Here is a 20,998-nt window from a genome sequence, read left to right as displayed (position 1 = left end):
AACATCCCTTCCAACTCTGTTAATATGTAATCTGTAGAAATTATGCATTGTCCAATATATTTCTTTTGAGGTATGATTTTTTTAATGCGAAAGTGTGTTTTAAAGACAAGGTTTTAGGAGAGTCGGTTTCAATTTTGAATCATCACTGAATGCCCATCTTGCCCACCACAGTTCAGGTCCCTTCCAACTCAGTTAATCTGGAACAGTCCGCTATAATATTCAATAAAATGCATACCCAAGCAACTGTGTAACCAAATTTGTCATGCTTCACAACATGTAATCCCTTTTATATTCAAATATATTTACAACCCACTCTAGCACACGCAACTTCCGTATTGGATCGTTAAAAGCAATTGCGAGCCCCCAAATCTTGTAATAAACGGCTTGCAAGCGTTTTGACCATAAATTGGCCAGCAGAGGGCAACATGAATTCACCCACAGCCGGATGTGTCGTCACAGCAAAATTTCCTTTTCCGATATACACATTCTAGGCAAGGTAAGGGAGGATCGGATTTTTTATTATTATTATTATTTTATTTAAAAAGCTCTTTTTTTCGTTCTAGTTTCTCACGATAGCTGGGATCTCTAGTATTGACTACAGAAAAATGACAACACAGTTATTTCAACATGGAGAGAACGAAATAGTATTTGTTTTGAAAGTAACACCAGTACAGGGGGCAACAGGCGCGTGACTCCAGCCCGGAAGCTGGAATGAAGCCTACCACCAAAACGACCCCTGTTTATTCCATGGTTTTCCATCTATCTTGATTGCAGTCTTAGGACTGCCTTTCTCGAAAGGCAAATTATACCTTACACTGGCATTAGAGTATTCATTGTGTACCAACAGAAATTAATTTTGCTGCACAAATTAATTTTGTAGTGTTTACGGAATGGCGCATAGTAAGAACCCTCCGTTCAAATATTTCGGAAATAGAACTCTTATCACAGGGGCGCTGTAGAATGATGGCAGAGAAGCTGTAGAATCAAACTTAACGAGAAAAACAACTTGCTAAATTTATTACTTTTATCCCACCTTTATTTGCACAAAGGGCATGGTACTTCTAAAATAGCCTTCCTTAATCTAGTATTCGTAAGGTGAATTAAGACCAGAAATCCCTTAGATACAATGAATAGGTTGGGAACAAATGTTCATAAAATGGAAACACATAAGTAAGAGGTGCAGTCTCTCTGCACTGATTACCAATGTTGTAAACATTGATAGCAGTTGTCAAAGGAATTTTTCATAGCCAGAAAATATCACAATTATAAATAAGATTGTTGTGTAACAGTAAAGCTTGTCTCTTCTCTCTTCTTTATACACTTCTCAATGTAGTAGATACTCAGTTTCATTGAAAGATATAAGCCCTTTTGGTTTCTCTAATTCCAAAGAGCCGTGCATTTTTCTTTCTTTCTGATCTGCCTTATGAGTACCAATCAAACCATTGACCCTCAGTGGGAACATTTTTTTAATTGATTAAATTGTTGGAAATTTTTTATATATGTGGTGACCAGTTATCTACCAATCCACTGGTAAATTATTTTGTTTCCAGATAATATGAACTCCATCATAACATGAGATTGTGAAGAACTATGAGGCAATGGCGAGAAATGTATTGTGTGTCCAACTGGAACATACCATAAGGCAACGTTGGCAGAAAGTGTTGTACAAGCGGCAGTCATTTCCTGATAACTATGTGGATCAAAGCTTCTTAGAGAAGTTGCGCAAGAATATCCATGCACGCAAGTATCAGTACTGGGCAGTGGTGTTTGAATCTGGAGTGGTGATACAACAACTATGTAGCGTCTGTGTCTTCATTGTCATCTGGTGGTACATGGATATGGGCCTGTTGGCTCCCCAGTGGCTGTTTGGAGCTGGCTTGATTGCTTCCCTGATTGGTTATGTACTCTTTGATGCCACTGATTCAGGAATAGAGAGAAATCAAAGTGGGCAGACACGATGGGGAGATCTGAAGAATTCTGTGGTATTTGTGGCATTCACCTATGGCTTCTCTCCTATCCTAAAGACCTTAACTGAGTCTATCAGCACTGATACAATTTATGCTATGTCTGCCCTTATGCTCCTAGGACATTTGATCTTTTATGATTATGGGGCAAATGCAGCTATTGTATCCAGTACATTGTCCCTCAACATGGCTATCTTTGCTTCAGTCTGCTTAGCCTCACGGTTGCCACGGTCCTTACATGCCTTTGTCATGGTGACATTTGCTATCCAGATATTTGCCCTATGGCCTATGCTACAGAAGAAGCTCAAAGCTCAAACCCCCCATTGTTATATGACAGCTACCTTACTCTTTGCTTTATCTGCCTTGATGGGACTGCTAACCATTTCCAGCGTTGGCACTGTTCTTTTTGCCCTCCTTTTGATTACCATCTCATGTCTGTGCCCTTATTGCCTCATTAGACTGCAACTCTTCAAAGACAATATCCATGGGCCTTGGGATGAAGCTGAAATCAAGGAAGATCTGTCCAAGTTTCTTATGTAGACCTGGAATCCACACTTTAGGGTTCAATTCTTCTAATTATCTTAATCCCAGCTAATACATGTTTATCAGCTAAAGCAATTAAGGCAAGCACAATGGAATACCTCTGAAAATGCCTGAGAACAACTTATTTATAACCTGCTGTTTTTCCAATAAAAGTTTTTTTTGTCAAGGACCATGTGTATTTAAGTTCAGCTAATAGATGTAAAAGTAATACAGGCAGTCCTCATTTAGTGACTGCCTCATTTAGTCATTCACAATTATGCCTCTTTCACAATTATGATGATGGCAAACTAAATTTGCAACCAATGTTTACATATGCAGTGTTCGCTGATGTATAAAACAAAAAACAACTGAAGAGCATAAGCATAGTTGTGGTTTCACTTAATGGCTGCTTCAGTTATTGACCAAGTTGCAGGACCCAATTGTTACTAACAAGGACTTCCTGTGAAGTGAAACTCTTAGTAATTTATTTATCAAATTTCTATGGCTAAAATGATAATGATGAGATTTCCCATCATAATTAAGGCCTCAATAGTATAAAGCCATTTACCCATTGTTTAAACTGATTGTATTTATTCATGCATTTAAAGAAATGAGATAAGGATTGAGAGTCAGTAATTTCAACCTGTAACTTCTTGCGTTGCCCTCAGATGCTTTGGAGAATAGATTGATCCCCTCTTCTCTGTAACAGTCCCTTAAGCAGTGGTGGGATTCTATTGGTTTGGACCAGTTCGGGAAAACTGGTTGTTACGATTCTGCGCAGTTCGTAGAACTGGCAAATTGTGCCACTGACTGGCCCTGCCCTACCCTGCCCAGTCACTACTTATTGCACATGCGTGCCATCGCTGCCTACATTCTCCCACCATTGCTGCCTGCCTGCAGTCTGCCTTCAGCTGCACTCCTGCCAGCCAGCCAGCCAGCCAGCCAGCCAGCCATCGCTGCCTGCCTTCCACTGCCTGATTTGATCTTCCTGGGTGAGTGAGGCTCTGCAAGCTCCAGTCGCCTACCTGCCACCGCCACCAGCCCTGGTTTGAATCCCAACTTCCGGGCCGGCCTAGGCCACCACCGCTGCGCTGCCACCACCCATGGCACTCACGACCTAGCTATCTACCTCCACAATGTCCCTCCCTGGCTTGTTTCGCCACCGGCGCCACAGCTCCATCCCACATGATGCTTGCAGCCTAGCTAGCAGCTCCCCCACTATCCCCGGCCCTCAGCTTGCCTGGCTTGCTGGTGGCAGAGAGGAAGACAAGCCAGGGCTGACCCATCACTGCTTGGGTCCCCATCAGCCTGCATCTCACCCCACCCCACCCCCCCGCCTGGATTTTCCACAGCTTCTGGGCCTTGCCTGCTGGGGGTGGGAGCAGGCCGCTATGCCGCCGGGATTGCCCCTTTGCTTGCCCCCCACTTTCCTCTCCCGCCCACCAGCCTGCGTGCTTTGGCCAAGTGCAGACTGCTGCTGTGAGAATGGTACAAGCCCTAATGCTGACAGCAGGGAAGGAAGATCTACACTGGGTTTGCTGCGCTCAGCCAAAGGGCTGCCTCATTGGGGTGGGGTACATGGCAAGGTGAGGCTACCTTTCAAGCCGAGCTTCGGCTTCCACAGGGCCCTCCATGTGGGAGGCCTGAGAGAAAATGCCTCCCCTGAGGGTTGACCGCTCACCCATCTGCCAGCCAGGCTGGCCTGGAAGCGGCATGTCCCCCTGTCGCAGGCTGATACAGGATCTGAGGCGGAGTGGAGATCAAGCAGGTGGCAGCCCAGAGCAGGGCCTGAAAGGCAGTCAAGCCTCGCCAGAGTGGATCTTCCTTCCCTGTCAGCCTTACCTTCCAGCCCATGGTGCTTGCACTGTTCTCACGGCGGCAACCTGCACTTGGCCCAGTGAGAGAGGAGTGGTTGGCAGAGGGGCATTGCAGGTGGGCATAGCCTCATGCTCCCTGGTCGCCCCCGCCCCCCAGCAGGCAAGCCCCAGCAGCTGCAGAGAATCCAGGCAGGGGAAAAGATGCAGACTGGCGGGGAGCCGAGTGGCAATGACTCTGCCCTGGCTGGCTCGCCTTTCCCTCTGCCACCAGCTGCGGGAGGAAGGTAAGGTTGCAGGCAGTCAGGAAAGCTGCTGCTGGGTAGGTGAGGCTGCAGTACACGCCTTGCTTGAAATTCCTAGCTCTTTATTTGAAAATCTCAAAAAATGGAAGGGAGGAAGTCCCACTCACGGTCCCTTTTTTGGACCTGGAAGGCTTGCCTGCCGGCCTTTCTGGGCAATGCAGAACTGGGCATGATTGTCTGTTTGTGGCCAGTCCCTGAGAGACTAGCCAGGAAGAACCCTCATCACTTTTCTCTGTGCTGCAGGGAATTCCAACATGCCAATCACCCGGGTTTTCCTAAGAGGTGAGGGACGCTGCTGGACACTTGGAAAGTACTTCGGTGACTGGCCCGTTGCTAAAAGCAAACAACGAGGTGAGGCACAAGAGCTGTTTGGAAGCTCTGTGTATATGTGTTGTGTGTGTGTGTAATAGCCGGTTTCATCCAAAGGAGTTTTTGTTTTAGGTGGGTCTCCTAACTTTAGAAGGAGAGAGGGAAGGAGGAAGGGAAGGGAGAGAAAGAGAATGAGAGAGTAAGAGAGAAAGAAGGGAGAGAAAGAAAGAAAAGGTAAAGAAAAAGGGAGAGAGAAAGGAAGAGAAAGGAAGAAAAGGGATAGACAAAGAAAGGGAGGGATGGAAGGAAAGGGACAGAAAGAAAAAAAAGGGAGGGAGGAGAAAGTGAATGAGATATATGATGGATGGATACAGGGAGGGAGTGAAGAAGGGAGAGAGAGAAAAAAGAAGAGGGACACAAACCCTGGCTTCAGAACACTCTTTGAAACAGCATAGCAATCTAGGGGTGGCAGGGATCTCGGAGGTCATCTGCTAGCCCAACCCCCTCCTCCAGCAGGAGATCATTACAAAACCATAGAATAGCAGGGTTAGAAGGGAGTGTTTGTGTGTGTGTGTACATGGCTGTCAAAACTCCAAAAACATATCAAGTAACTCTGGGAAGGTCAATCATAAATCAGAACACTTGTTAAGCAACCGGCCATTAAGCAAGGACCACTAGTATTTGGTTTGCCAGTCACATGACCATCTGGCCACGCCCACCCAGTCACATGGCCACCCAGCCACACCCACACCAGTCACATGGCCACCTAGCCATGACCACCTAGCCAATTAAGCCATGCCCACCAACCAAGCTACCCCCACAGAACCAGTTGTTAAAAAATTTGAATCCCACCCCTGCCTTCAAGTATTGGAAGATTGCTGTCATGACACCCCTAGTACTTTTCTTTGTTAGACTAGACATACTAGTTCCTGAAGGGCTTGATTAGAGGTGAAATGATAACTCTCTTCCACTATTTGAGGGGTTGTCACACCAAAGCACCTGAGGCAGGACAAATAGCAGTAGGTGGAAGCTTGTTAAAGAGAGATCCAACCTAGAAGGAAGAAGAAATTTCCTGATAGTAAGAACAATTAATTACTGAAACAGTTGCTTCCCAAAATTGTGGGTTTCCTTCACTGGAGGTCTTCAAGAAAAGTTTGGGCAACCATTTGTCTGAGATGCAATAAAGTCTCCTGCCTTGGGAAGGAAATTGGACCAGAAGTTCTCCAAGGTCCTTTCCAGCTCTATGATTCCTTAATTAGGTACAGTTCTGAAGTGAAGGGCAAAGCTTTCAATTGTTGGTTAGCAAATGAACCCCGATTTACTGATAGTTTTCTGTACTCAGCAACAGCCAAACTCTATGTCCTGCTATTTGAAAATAGTGAAGGCATTCTGAATTGTGATGTTAGTGCATTTTAAACAGCATTCCAGACAGCTGGGGGACAGAGAGAAACCTGCATCTGGAAGAACCTATTCCAGTGTTTCTCGGTGTTAACAACTTTGAAATATAGATTAGAAGAACACTGGTTAGGAAATTATGGGAGTGGAAGTCCATATATCTAAAAGTTGCTGTTGACAATGAACAGGGAAAACAGGTTGCTTGAGGCATATAATTCTTCAAATTCTGTGGACTAAAACTAACAACAGAGGGAGCTCTAAATTGCTTTCACACCTCTAAAATAGAACCAAATTATATGTGGTTTGATCAGAAAAAGTGGAAAATAAAATATTTGTGTCAAGCAAAGTATCTGTAGAACTGGAAATATTTGAAGATTACATTACAAAGGAAGGTTATTGTTTTTGCAAAGCAAGCTGCTATTCCATCCCTAATCTTTGAACTACACTGCTCACAAAAATAAAGGGAACACTTAAACAACACAGTGTAACTCCAAGTCAATCACACTTCTGTGAAATCAAACTGTCTACTTAGGTAGCAACAGTGATTGACAATCAATTTCACATGCTGTTGCACAAATGGAATAGACAACAGGTGGAAAGCATAGGCAGTTTGCAAGACATCCCCCAATAAAGGAGTGGTTCTGCAGGTGGTGACCACAGACCACTTCTCAGTTCCTATGCTTTCTGGCTGATGGTTTGGTCACTTTTGAATGCTGGCAGTGCTTTTGCTCTAGTGGTAGCATGAGACGGAGTCTACAACCCACACAAGTGGCTCAGGTAGTGCAGCTCATCCAAGATGGCACATCAATGTGAGCTGTGACAAGAAGGTTTGCTGTGTCTGTAAGCGTAGTGTCCAGAGCATGGAGGCGCTACCAGGAGACAGGCCAGTACATCAGGAGGCATGGAGAAGGCCATAGGAGGGCAACAACCCAGCATCAGGACTGCTACCTCTGCCTTTGTGCAAGGAGGGACAGGAGGAGCACTGCCAGAGCCCTGCAAAAGGACCTCCAGCGGGCCACAAATGTGCATGTGGCTGCTCAAACAGTCAGAAACAGACTCCATGAGGGTAGTATGAGGGCCCGACATCCACAGGTGGGGGTTGTGCTTACAGCCCAACACCATGCATGGCGCTTGGCATTTGCCAGAGAACACCAAGATTGGCAAATTCACCACTGGTGCCCTGTGCTCTTCACAGATGAAAGCAGGTTCACACTGAGCACATGTGACAGATGTGACAGGGTCTGGAGATGCCATGGAGAACGTTCTGCTGCCTGCAACATCCTCCAGCATGACCGGTTTGGCAGTAGGTCAGTAATGGTGTGGGGTGGCATTTCTTTAGGGGGGCGCACAGCCCTCCATGTGTTCGCCAGAGGTAGCCTGACTGCCATTTGGTACCGAGATGAGATCTTCAGACCCCTTGTGAGACCATATGCTGGTGCTGTTGGCCCTGGGTTCCTCCTAATGCAAGACAATGCTAGACTTCATGTGGCTGGAGTGTGTCAGCAGTTCCTGCAAGACGAAGGCATTGATGCTATGGACTGGCCCGCCTGTTCCCCAGACCTGAATCCAATTGAGCACATCTGGGACATTATGTCTTGCTCCATCCATCAATGCCACATGGCCAGGAGTTGGGGGATGCTTTAGTCCAGGTGTGGGAGGAGATCCCTCAGGAGACCATCCACCACCTCATCAGCAGTATGCTCAGGCGTTGTAGGGTGGTCATACAGGCACGTGGAGGCCACACACACTACTGAGCCTCATTTTGACTTGTTTTAAGAACGTTACATCAAAGTTGGATCAGCCTATAGTGTTTTTTTCCACTTTAATTTTGAGTGTAACTCCAAATCCAGACCTCCATGGGTTGCTAAATTTTATTTCCATTGATAATTTTTGTGTGATTTTGTTGTCAGCACATTCAACTATGTAATGAACAAAGTATTTAATAAGAATATTTCATTCATTCAGATCTAGGATGTCTTATTTTTGTGTTCCCTTTATTTTTTTGAGCAGTGTATATAGAAACATAGATGCCCTGTTATTTGCTATGATGCCTTCAATAGTTCTTCAATTTTCAGTCAACAACACAATATCTTTTTTCCCATGTTTAATTTGGTATAACATTTCAGTACATATTAAAATTTTATTTACTTAAGCTGAGGTCCTTCAGATGTGTTGTGACCATAATTTGTACAAGTCCCATTTAGCCTGGATAAGGCTGGCTGATAATTCAGACAGTTTATTATAACAATATTTTTTAAAAGTTGGGGAAAACTGGGTAAACAGATTTTTTTCACCTTGTGTACATACTTTTGTTGCGATATCATGACACATCAGTAGGAAGTCACGTACACAGACAACCCAATACACATACAATACATATATAGGGCGACACTATAGGAACAGCAACGTGCAAAACCTGAGTTGGCAATAGCATAAGGATTAGCCATATATGGCAATGTTTCCTGTTCCTGTATAAAACCTGAGTCAGATAAGGATTAGCCATATATGGCAATGATTCCTGTTCCTGTATAAAAACCTGAGTCAGCTATAGCATAAGGATTAACCATATATGGCAGTGTTTCCTGTTCCTGTCTAACCTCATGTAACCTAACCCCCCTCCCTGCTTGCTGCACAATAAAAGAGAGGTGCGTAGTACTATCTGGGCTTCCTCTCACCAAAAAAACCTTTGGGTCTCTGTCATCTTTGCCATCAAGAGGAGCCCACCCAGACAGTCTGCCTGGGTGCAGGTCGTCAGCTGATTCATCCTGGTACTGGGACCCGCAACTCATCAACTGGTGACCCCGACGTGATCGTCTCAACGATACGTCCCCAGCAAGGCGTGATTCTTGTCTAGGAATACGCTTCCTTCACTCCTGTACCTACGCACCTGGAATAGGCTTCGCGCATCGTAAGTATGGGCTCCTCACTTTCTCAAGTTCAGCTCAAGCATAGGGATGAACTTCTCTCTTTAGTGAAGAAGGCAAATTATTTGCAAAAGGCTAACGGCACAAATGTATATCCTCTGTCAAAAAAGTATTTGAATGATTTTTTGAGTTATGTTCAACAACACTGCCCCGCGTATCCCGCGGAAGGCACTCTTAAACGTTCCACTTGGGAACGGATGGGGAAATGGATGCATGAACCACCTGGGGCTCCCCCTCAGATTATTTGTTCTTGGCGTGCCATTATGGCTGCTCTTAATATTCTCTTTCCTGATGATTCTATCCAGTCTTCCTCAGACCCACCTTCTGCTGAACTCTGTCCTGTTGCTGCCTCAGCACCTCTACCCTACTCCCCCCCACCCCTTGACTCTTCTCCAAATCCCTCTTCTCTGTTGCCTCCTTCCTCCATGGTGACAGATCCTCCTGTCCGTAATGCCTTTCAGTCGGCTTTGGCAGAAGGAAAACTATCTGCAGATGATCTTTCTTGTTTCCCTATGATTCTTCAAACCCCCGCTGCTGGGGGTAATCCTGTCCCTCATTATACTCCATTGGAGTGGGCTTTGTTAAAGGAATTAAAAACTGCTGCTTTTAAGTATGGCATTCCAGTCATACAACTCTTCAGACCTCAGCCCAAAAAGCAGAATTAGCAGCCGTCATTTTAGCCTTGGAAAAATTTCCTCACATCCCAATCAATCTTATCTCTGACAGCTTGTATGTCACTCAAGTAGTATTTCACATATATGGCTCTTATCTTTCCCCCTCTGTAGAGACTTCCCTTTTAAAACTGTTCTCTTGCTTACAGCAGCTCATTACTGCTCGTCAACACCCTTTTTTTATTGCTCACATTCGGAGTCACCAGCAACTTCCGGGATACCTCTCCGAGGGAAATGTCAGAGCCGATACTGCTTGCCAACAGGTTTTTGCTGCTCAAACACAACCTGCCCCCTTAACGGCAGGAGAAAGTCATGCTTATTTTCATCAAAATAAAAAGGCTCTGGTCAAACAATTTGGCATTACCATGGCTGAAGCAATTGCCATCATCCAACAATGCCCCACATGCAGTCTCAAAGCGAAAGCTATCCCTCAAGGGGTTAACCCCAGGGGACTTCAGGCATGTGATACGTGGCAAATGGATGTTACTCAATATCCTCCTTTTGCCCCATGGAAATATCTTCATGTTACTATAGATACTTATTCAGGATTCATATTGGCCACGCCCCAAAGGGGCGAAAATGCAAAACAGGTAATCAACCACTGTATTCGAACCTTTTCAGTGTTGGGATGTCCAAAAATACTAAAAACGGATAATGGACCTGCCTACACAAGCTCTGCTTTTTCAGAGTTTTGCCATCATTGGTCCATTAACCACAAATTTGGAATCCCTTTCAATAGCCAAGGGCAAGCTATTGTAGAAAGGGCAAATCAAACACTTAAACAAGCCCTTGATCGGTACACGGGGTCAAAAGGGATTAGCCCCCCCCAACCTCCCGACACTGCAAAATCTGTTAAATGTCTGTTTGTATACTCTTAATTTCCTTAACCTCACTGGAAACCCTCCCTCGTCTGCTGTCTCTCGTCATTTCACTAAACCCTCTCTCCCCACTGCAAGACCACTTGTTTATTACAGGCAACTCCCAGATCCAGCTTGGAAGGGTCCTGCTGAACTTATCACCTGGGGGCGAGGCTACGCTGCAATTCAGTTACCTGAAAAAGTTCTCTGGATTCCTGGTCGCTGTGTGCGCCTGCCACACCTCCCCACCTGATCAGCCACAACCCAACGCAGACCCTCTGGATCTCCACTGGCTGAAGCTCCATGATGAATAACTGCTTCCTCTTCTTCACTGCATTATTTTCTTCCTTTTTCCTACAAACATTGCCTGCAAACCCCCTCAATCCACACCAGCCAGTGAAACAAACTTGGACAATATATGATGCCTACGATCGTGTCTTATTTTCCATCAGCAACACCACTCACCCATACACCTTGTGGCCTACCCTCAAAGCTGACGTTGGACAGATATTGGTAGGCCTCACCGCCTACACCAGCACGACCGAGACACCCACACCTTCTCCGGGATTCGTCCATCGCTATCGATTTTATATTTGCCCCAGACATAAGCAGACTCGCGAGAATATTCGCGTTTGCGGAGGCCCCGCAGACGCCTTCTGTGCCGCTTGGTCATGTCTCTCCACCGGTTCTATCTCCTGGTCACCACCGATCAAAGACGATTATATCTTTGCCTTCCAAAATGACTCTTGGCATCAAGCTGATTGCCCCTCAGGGGGCATATGGACTCCATGTAATCCCATGTATATTCTGTTTTCAGCGGGAGGGAAAAGGCTGACTACACGGTGGGAGGCGGGTCTTACCTGGGGAATCCGGATTTATGCTGATGGGTACAACTATGGCAATACCTTTACCATAAAACTCATCATTGAGCGGCCTGCTATCCAAGTAGGTCCCAATAGAAACATATCCCAGGTAGAATATCGTCCAGACCATACAGTTCCCCAACCTTTGCTACGGTTAATAAATTCTAGTTACCTCCTCCTCAATGCCAGCAACCCTGCAATTACCAATGATTGTTGGCTGTGTCTTAATGCAGCCCCCCCTTACTATGAGGCCGTTGGTAGCACCACCAATTTCACTGCCCAAAAATCACCTTCATCTTGTCGTTGGTCACAAGGTACTCAAACCATTGGTAACATTATAGGGACGGGATATTGCCTGGGAAATGTACCTAACACCACAAGTCATCATTGTAACCAGACTTACTTATGGCTCAATGGTATTTCTAGGGCACTTTGGAGTACTGGTGGGAATTTCAATACTGTTTTTCAGAACTTGTATTTTGTTCCGGACAACAATTCATGGTGGGCCTGTGACACTGGTCTCACCGCTTGTGCTCACGGCCCCACCATCACTCAAAGGAATGGTTACTGTGTTCTCGTTTCGATAGTCCCAAAAATAACTTACCACTCTGGCCAAACCTTTCTGCAGGATAACACCAATTTTGCTCGTCCTAAGAGAGAGGTAGTCACCACCCTTACCCTTGCTGTATTACTAGGACTAGGAGCTACAGGTGCTGCTACGGGAATTGCCGGTCTAGCAGTTAGTAATAATCAATACCAAACTTTGCGTGCTGATATAGACAAAGATCTCGAACTTCTCGAACAGTCTATTTCTCACCTTAAAACATCTCTTGCATCCTTATCAGAAGTTGTTTTGCAGAATAGAAGGGGCCTTGATCTGTTGTTTTTAAAAGAAAGGAGGGCTATGTGTAACATTAAAAGAAGAATGTTGTTTCTATGCTGATCATACCGGCTTAGTACAAGATTCATTAGATAAATTAAAAGAGCGATTGGAATTACGCAAAAAAGAAAGGGAAGCAGGTAACACTTGGTACCATAATATGTTTAATTTCTCCCCATAGCCACAACACTTCTTTCCTCAATTACCGGACCATTAATATTGCTCCTATTGCTGTGTGCCATAGGCCCTTGTGTATTTGGGAAAATAATGCAATTCCTCAAAAAACGACTAGCCATTATTGATACTGAGATTACCAACATAAACATGCTTGTAAGAATAAGGTCTGAGATCAACACTCCAGCAGAAAAAAGGTCTCTATTGGCATTCACTTCGGACTCGGAGGAGAACGAAGATGAATACCCAGAAAAAGGAGACGGCCCTCGCATTCTGATATGCCGGCAGGACTTGGACTCAGAAGAGGACTAGATCCTGCAGCATAAAGAATAGAGGTGCATCAAAATAATAAAAAACAGAGGAGATGTTGCGATATCATGACACATCAGTAGGAAGTCACGTACACAGACAACCCAATACACATACAATACATATATAGGGCGACACTATAGGAACAGCAACGTGCAAAACCTGAGTTGGCAATAGCATAAGGATTAGCCATATATGGCAATGTTTCCTGTTCCTGTATAAAACCTGAGTCAGATAAGGATTAGCCATATATGGCAATGATTCCTGTTCCTGTATAAAAACCTGAGTCAGCTATAGCATAAGGATTAACCATATATGGCAGTGTTTCCTGTTCCTGTCTAACCTCATGTAACCTAACCCCCCGCTTGCTGCACAATAAAGAGAGGTGCGTAGTACTATCTGGGCTTCCTCTCACCAAAAGAAACCTTTGTGTCGCTGTCATCTTTGCCATCAAGAGGAGCCCACCCAGACAGTCTGCTTGGGTGCAGGTCGTCAGCTGATTCATCCTGGTACTGGGACCCGCAGCTCATCATACTTTGTTCATTTACTAGAACAGGGGTCATCAAAATTTCAGACCTCAGGGACTACTAAATTCATAATTTTAAATCCCATGGACCACTGATATGAATCCAATGCGCTGCTTGCTAAAGCGCCTGGACTCCCAGTGACGGGATAGGGTCCTTCAGGCAATTAGCTTGGCCACCTGTTTCCGTAAACTTAGAACACTCAAAAGAGCCATTTGGACCCATTTCCCACAGAAAACAAAACACTGGGAGCCACTGGATGGGTCCGGCCAACTCGATGTCACTCACTCCCACCCAGTTACATGACTTCCCCCCCAGCCATGCCTATCCTGGGTTTGTGGCTCCCGGTGTTTTCTATGGGAAACAGGTATCTCTCTATCTCTCTGCCTCTTTCTCCCTCTCTCTCTCTATATATATATCTCTTTCTTTTATCTGTTTCTGTTTCTGTTTCTCTCCCTCTCTCTCTCTCTCTTTCTCTCTCTCTGTATCTCTTCATTGTTGAACTGCCCTAGAGTGGAGGGAATACAGTAATTTGGGTGATTATGAACTTGTTTTCCAAACAGGTGCATTTTGTACCCTGCTCAAAGATTCCCTCTGTTAAAATGTTGGCTAAACTGTTTATATGTGTACAGGTTACATGGTGTTCCTGAATGCATTATTTCACTCCATATTCACTCCATATTAACTCCATATTCCAGAGCAGGAGCGAAGCACCCCTGTAACGTGCTGCATCTCTTGCTGGGTCTTGCAGGCATTTCTTCTGGCCTTTTTTTGGTGCTGTGTGCACCTTGGTTGCTCAGGGAGATTTGCTACTTCTTTTCCATTCTTGAGACACTGTCCCAACCCAACCATTTCTCTCCGCCACTGCTGCTGGCACCTCCATGGCCTGTCCACTGCTCTTGTAGTGCCTTGTACAGCAGTTAAATTTAGCACGCTTCACAATGGGGGAGATAGCATCTCCTGCTCCTCCTGGAGCCCATTACGACATGGAACATTGGCCACAGCTGGGTCAGCCAAGTGTCTCGGGGTGGAGAGCAGGTTGTGCCTCTCCCCAAGATACCAAGGTGTGTCCAGCACCAACAAAGGCCAAAGAAGTGCCCATGAGACCCAGAGAGCGCCGGAGAATCAGAATGTGTATGTGTGTGAGAGAGATGAGAGACAGAGAGAAAGACGGAGAGAGAGAGAGAGCAACTTCAACAATGAAGTCCATGGATATTTCTTTCCACGGAGCATTAGGCCTAGCAACATTCTGGAGCACTCCAGCTGGTTTGCCAGGGGACCTCTTTGCAGAAGCACACACAGGACAACTAGTAACGTAGGCTTCTATGTCCTTTTTCAAAGAACTGCTGTTTAACTATGTAATATTTTCATCAATCCAAAATGTCCAACTACTTTCTAATCAGCCCACTGTTGCAAAACAGTACTTCTAAGACTGGCGGGAACATATAACTTTGCACCCACCCACACCAGGCCATCACGAATAGTACACTCGTTTGAGTGGGACAAAAACCAGTTATCCCTTTTCAATGCCCCTTTTAGCTGCTCAGTTAAATCGGTAGGAAGTTCAGCGTTTCCCTTCTCCTGGGCTTTGGTGACAACTGGAGCAGCCAGTTGCTTGGAGGGGACAACAGGGTGGATCACTTCTGGCTGAGCGCTATTATACTTGGCTAATCTAGATAAAGTGTTTGCCATAAAGTTCTTTCCCCAGGAAGGAATTGCAACAAGATATTAAAATGATTAAAATGTTGCACCCAATGAATTTGCTTGGGTGATAATTTTCAGAGGGGTCTTTAAAGCCTCTAGTTCAGTGATGGTGAACCTTTTTGTTGTCGTGTACCAATAGTGCGCATGCATGCTGGCACCCACAATGCAATGCACCCAGTGCATGCACGTGCAACGCCCCCCCCCAACCTGCACTGCACATGCATGCACCTCCCAGCTGATTTTTGGCTCATTTGCAGCCGTTTTTGCCCTCCCGGAGGCTTGAGGGAAGCCTCTGCAGCCTTGGGAGGCCAAAAATGGGCCTTCTGGAAATACTGGAAATTCCGGTTTTCGGCCTCCAGAGGGCCTCTGGAGCCCAGGGGAGGCTGTTTTCGCCATCTGGGGACTTGAGAGAAGCCTCTGCAGCCTTTGGAGGGCGAAAAACAGGTCAATTTTTTGGCCTCCAAAGGCTGCAGAGGCTTCCCTCAAGTCCCCAGGAGGGCAAAAACAGCCTCAAAATGGTATGGAAATCAGTTTGGATGCAGGCACATGCACAATGCAGGTAAGGTTGGCTGGGGCTCGCGTGCCTGCACAAATGGCTCCATGTGCCACCTGTGGCACACGTGCAATAGGTTTGCCATCACAGCTCAAGGTTTTTGTGATCCGTCCACACCTCAAATGGGTGTTTTGCCCCTTCTAGGAAATGTCTCCAAATTAGTAAGGCCCATCGGACCTTCTCCCAAATTGCATATCTTTTTTCAGTTTCAGTTAGTTTCCTGGAGGTGTAGGCACAGGGTTGTAAAGCCCAAGTAGTGTTGGCTTGTATTAAAACTGCCCCTACAGTGATATCACTGGTATCGGCCTGGATCATGAAGGGGGCATCCATGTCAGGATGTTGAAGGACAGGTTCAGCTGCAAACAATTGTTTCATTTTCTCAAGGGCTGTGTCAGGGCTCCAACAAATCCACCCTCATCCAAATCAAAAGGCTCTAGCCGCATCTCAGAAAAAGTAAATTGGTTTATTAGAAATTGCCATGTTGGTGCATGGCTGGGTGCAGCCGATACTAAATCACATTATACATTTCCCCCTTGACGTTGGTCTTTCCCCCACCCCCTGGATGTGACTTCTCCAATGGGACATGTCCATCTCCAAGAGTCATCCATCATGCTGTCCAATAACCTTCTTATGCTCCAACTACTTTGGGCTATTGAGGTGATTATCTAGGCATTTGAAAAATGCCTTGTTTTCCCCCACACCCTTTTTCTGGCAGCTAAAACAACCAAAGGAGTATCTTTTTAGTTGACAGGCTGCTTGGCACTCCATGGTTCACTCAAGGGGCCAGCTAGGCTTTGGTTTAACTTCTCCTTTTGTCTTTAGTAGATCAGTAATGGGTAACACAATTTTTGCAAAGATGGGGATAAATTGTCCATAGAAATTTGGGAAACCCAGAAAACTTTGCAGCTGCTTTCTGATGCGTGGGGGAGCCCATTCCATGACTGCTTGAATCCTCTCCAAGTCCATTTCTATCCCCTCATGCAATATGCAGTAACCCAAATAGTCAGTTTTTTCTGGTGAAATTTACACTTTGATAATTTGACATACAGTTCAGCCGACTTGAGTTTTTTCAGGACTGATCACACCAACTTTATATGCTCCTCCATGGTTTCCGTGTAAATAAGAATATCATTCAGATAAACCAAAAAACCCTTGTAAAGATGTTCATGCAGCACCTCATTTATCAGTTGCATAAACACGGGGGGAGGCTCCTTATAATCCAAACAGGAGCACTTTAAATTGGAAACAACCCAAAGGGCAATTGAATGCGGTTTTCCATTCATCTTCCTTAATTCGAACTCTGTAGTAAGCTTCTTTCAAATCCAGCTTAGTAAAAATCTTGCCTTTGCCAATGTGTCCTTCCTTAAGGGGAGTGGATAAACATTTTCAACACACACTGCATTCAGGTTTTTGTAGTCAATGCAGATATGATAAGAACCATCTTTTTTTTCACGAAATAACACCAAGGCAACCACTTGTGGCCTAGCGGGTTGGATGAAACCCCATTTTAGGTTTTTATTGATAAAAGTTCGCAATTCTTCTAGCTCTCACAGGGTCATCGAGTAGAGCTTTGGCTTAGGGGAGTTTCATCCCAGGGAAAAATCTCTATTCTGCAGTCTGTGGGGCGATGTGGGGGGGGAGCACATCCGAAGCCCTTTCGCTGAATGCCTCCCTGAGGTCCCAATATTCCTTTGAGATTTTTTCCTCCCCAGCTATGTGTTCTCTTGCCACTGATGCCAGCTTCCTTGTGGTCTTGGCTATTACTGAAGGACTTCCTCCCCCCGCCCCCCCCCCAGCTGGATGGAACGGATGCACAACAATTCCTTGCTCCAATTCACATAAGGATCCAATTTCCAGAGCCAAGTAGGAGGAGGCACTCTATCCCAGAGGCCACAATAAAATACAAAGTCTTTCGGTGGTCCCCCATCCACATTTCCACTGGCTTCATCACAAAATGAGACGGGCCTCCCTCACCTACCGATCCATCCAACCAGCAAAATGCTATGGGCACTTTCAATGTCCTTAGTCTCAGCCCTAGTTTCTTCACCACCTCTGAGCTAATTACACACCTTGTATACCCAGAGTCTAAAAGGGCTAACATCTTCCCTTGGGAGCCAGACAAAGGCACCCTTAACTCCACTAGGATGGTCATTGGGCCCAGTTGTCGACTTACCAGGGAGTTGTTATCGGAATCGGTTTCGCTCTCCCCTGGGGTAATCGAGTTCCCAACTCCTGTTCCAGAGGAGCGAACTCGACGACTTCCATGCCCTTCAGGGCCATTTCGCGATGTTTGGCTGGTGGCTTTTTGACCTTCTTCCCTCCAGCAAGTGTTGGTTTGAAGCCTGGTTTGACGAGGTAATCAGCAGATTGATGCCAACATCTGAAACAAGCCATAGACTTAGTTTTTGCAGCTGGTCCTCTTCTAGTAGCTGTAGGGGTCTCTCTTGGGGTAGAAGGTAGAGGCTTGTTCTAATTGTGGCCCCCACAGTGCCGGTTTCTTGCCAGATCAATCTCCACATCAGCTGCCAACACATACCAGCACTGAAGATCTTGAAGGACCCCTCAGGATACAGCTCAGGTAGACCTTCTCATTATGCCCATCTTTGTAGGTTCCATCAGAGCTCTTGGGACCACCCACACATGTGGCACACCAACTCACGAAACTCCTGGGTATATACAGCCACCAACCTTCACCCCTGGTTTATGGTTTTCATCCTGATTCTTGTCTTACATTTAGCAAGGAGTCTTCAAAATGAGCTTGGAGGGCCATCATAAACATGTCATAATTCCTCAGCTGGGGGGCATCATCATTGTGAAGGGTGACCAATCAGCCGCAATTCCTTCCAAGACCTTGGTAACACACCTCACTTTGGCTGGTTCTGAAGCAAAGTCCTCCTCATATTCCTGCATGTGATTCCAAACTTGGGCTTGGAAAAATCCCAGAGCTTTGGCATCTCCTCCGTATTTTATTTCCAGCAGAGGAACCTTTGGAATTTGGTGCTTCCAGGTGACTGTCCCCCGCCAGGGGGTGGCCTAGACTACAGCAGCCACTTGAATTCCTGCAGCCGATGCTGGCCCTGGCTGAGCTATAGGAACCACTTTTGGGTTAGCAAAGGTTTCTTTTTTCCTCCTGCCTCCTCCCCAGCCTTTTCACATGTAGGCAAAGCATACCTTTCCCGAGCTCTCCAGTTCTCAAGAGCTTCATGTAGGAGATGAAGGGCTTGAGTCAACAGGAGGTCTTCTTTGTCAGCCTCCTGCCAAGCAGCCTTTCCACGCTGGTGTCTGGCAGCAGTTACTCCAGAGGGAACCTCCCCAGGAATCTCCATCTTATGCCTAATGACCATTTGGCTCAGACTGGCTTCTCAGTTTGCATTTCTGACAGCCATTCAGTTTCCTCCCTCCCCTGGTGGGACTGAGGAGGAGGTGTTGACCCAGCAGATCCCAAGTCCTCCTGATCGCTACCTTGGTTAAGACATTCTTTGCTCAGCCCCCACTGTAGAATTCATCTCCGGGTTGGCTGATAAAGCAGATCTTGTTTAATGTCAAGACATGCCTCCATTCAAAACCCAAGAAAGAAATCCCCCAACTCCATGTTTGTAGAGAAAAGGTACTTTTACTGACTTAGAAGTGATAGCAATGAAAGAAAAGCAAGATCTGAGGCAATGGGCATGAAAATGACATATTGAAAGTTATCCCAAGTTCCCTCCCCCAAGGACCCAGACTGGATGTTTCCAGTGTGTATGGTGTCGTGGGGTATATCTTCAGGTGTTTTTCCCCCATCTGCTATGCCAAGACGGTTGACCTTGACTGGGCATAAACAAGTCCATGCAGTTGTGCACTAAGCATGAGAGCACACACACTTGGTTCACACAGAAATTCTCCAGCAAACTTCCCTCCTCCCAATGCCAAACTTCCCCCTTTCCTGTTTCTATGGCAGCTGACAGCAAGCAAGCATTATGGAGACTGACATAGAGCTCTAATTATATGCTCTATTTGTATGTTGAATTAAGATATTTTGTATATAAATAAACATTTCATTTTGAGAACATGGATTACTAACCATCTTGATACAGTTCAAGTGTAGAATAAATGCATACCAGTCATTTTAAATAAATGGATATAATATGTATGTTTGTAGTAGCCACTATCAGAAATATTGCTGCCAAGCATTGAGAATTACAGGAGATTCATCATTTCTTTTCCCACTGAATTTTTTAAATGTAAAATTCATATACTGTAGTTGATTTATATGATCTTTTTTATTTATATGCTGAAATTTATATGCTGAAACACACACTTGTATTTACTGATGGACTGCTTTTTCCAACTAAAGAATCAGTGAAATCACAACTCTTTTTTTAAAAAAACAACAACAATTTATTAGTTTTAACAGTTAAAAACAGCGAACAATACATATACAAATAAATGAAAGAGAAAAAAGAAAGAAAGTAGAAAAGAAAGAAAAGATTGAAAAGAAAGGAAAAAGAAAGAAAAAGAAAGAAGGAAAATTAAAAACATTCTTATTTATTTTACAGTTTGCAAGAACTTTTTTTTTATAGCCTTTGATTTATGTCATATATACACCTATTCTATACATATATCACTATCTCATTATTATCAGTTAAAACTTTCCTCTTATGCCTTATGATATATAATTTATCTATGATTAATCCAATTATACCAACAATTCCAACTATCATAATATTGTGAAGTATCTTTGTTTTTTAGTGCCAGAGTCAATTTGTCCATTTCTGCGCATTTTGAAATTTTATCAATAATCACTTCATCTGATGGAATTTGATGTTGTTTCCAGTATTGTGCAAAGGCTAATCTGGCCGCAGTTAATATATGTATTGTTATATATTTAGCTTTTTGGGGAATTTGTTTGTCAAAGATCCCTAGTAGGAAGGACTCTGGTTTATACTCGATCTGCTCTTTTGTAATTTCTTCCAACCAAGTTTGAATTTTCTTCCAATAATTTTGGGTTTCTGTGCATGTCCACCACATATGGAAAAAGGTTCCTTCTTTTTTCTTACATTTCCAACAATACGGACTCATGTTGGGGTGCATCTTCGCTAGCCTCGAAGGAGGGAGATGCCATCTATAAAACATTTTATAAAGATTTTCCTTGTATGCTACCGATTTTGTGATCTTATTATTCCTGCCCCACACTCTTTCCCATTCTGCTAGTGTAATACTACGTCCTACATTCCGACTCCACGCAATCATA

General features: G+C 44.9%; 1 protein-coding gene across 1 annotated transcript; it reads left to right on the top strand.

Moving 5' to 3' along the window:
- The first annotated feature begins 420 nt into the window (after positions 1-420).
- On the top strand, positions 421-3,742 carry PIGC (phosphatidylinositol glycan anchor biosynthesis class C). The gene is made up of 2 exons (XM_026703443.2): positions 421-496; positions 1,551-3,742. Exon 2 carries the CDS (start codon positions 1,599-1,601, stop codon positions 2,502-2,504), a length of 906 nt encoding a protein of 301 aa, XP_026559228.1. The 5' UTR covers positions 421-496; positions 1,551-1,598; the 3' UTR covers positions 2,505-3,742.
- The last annotated feature ends 17,256 nt before the right edge of the window (positions 3,743-20,998 follow it).

Source organism: Pseudonaja textilis, chromosome 3, assembly GCF_049901715.1.
Source record: "Pseudonaja textilis isolate UNSWEBS1 chromosome 3, rPseTex1.2, whole genome shotgun sequence".
Classification (NCBI taxonomy): Eukaryota; Metazoa; Chordata; class Lepidosauria; order Squamata; family Elapidae; genus Pseudonaja; species Pseudonaja textilis.
This window is presented reverse-complemented; position numbering and strand designations above follow the sequence as displayed.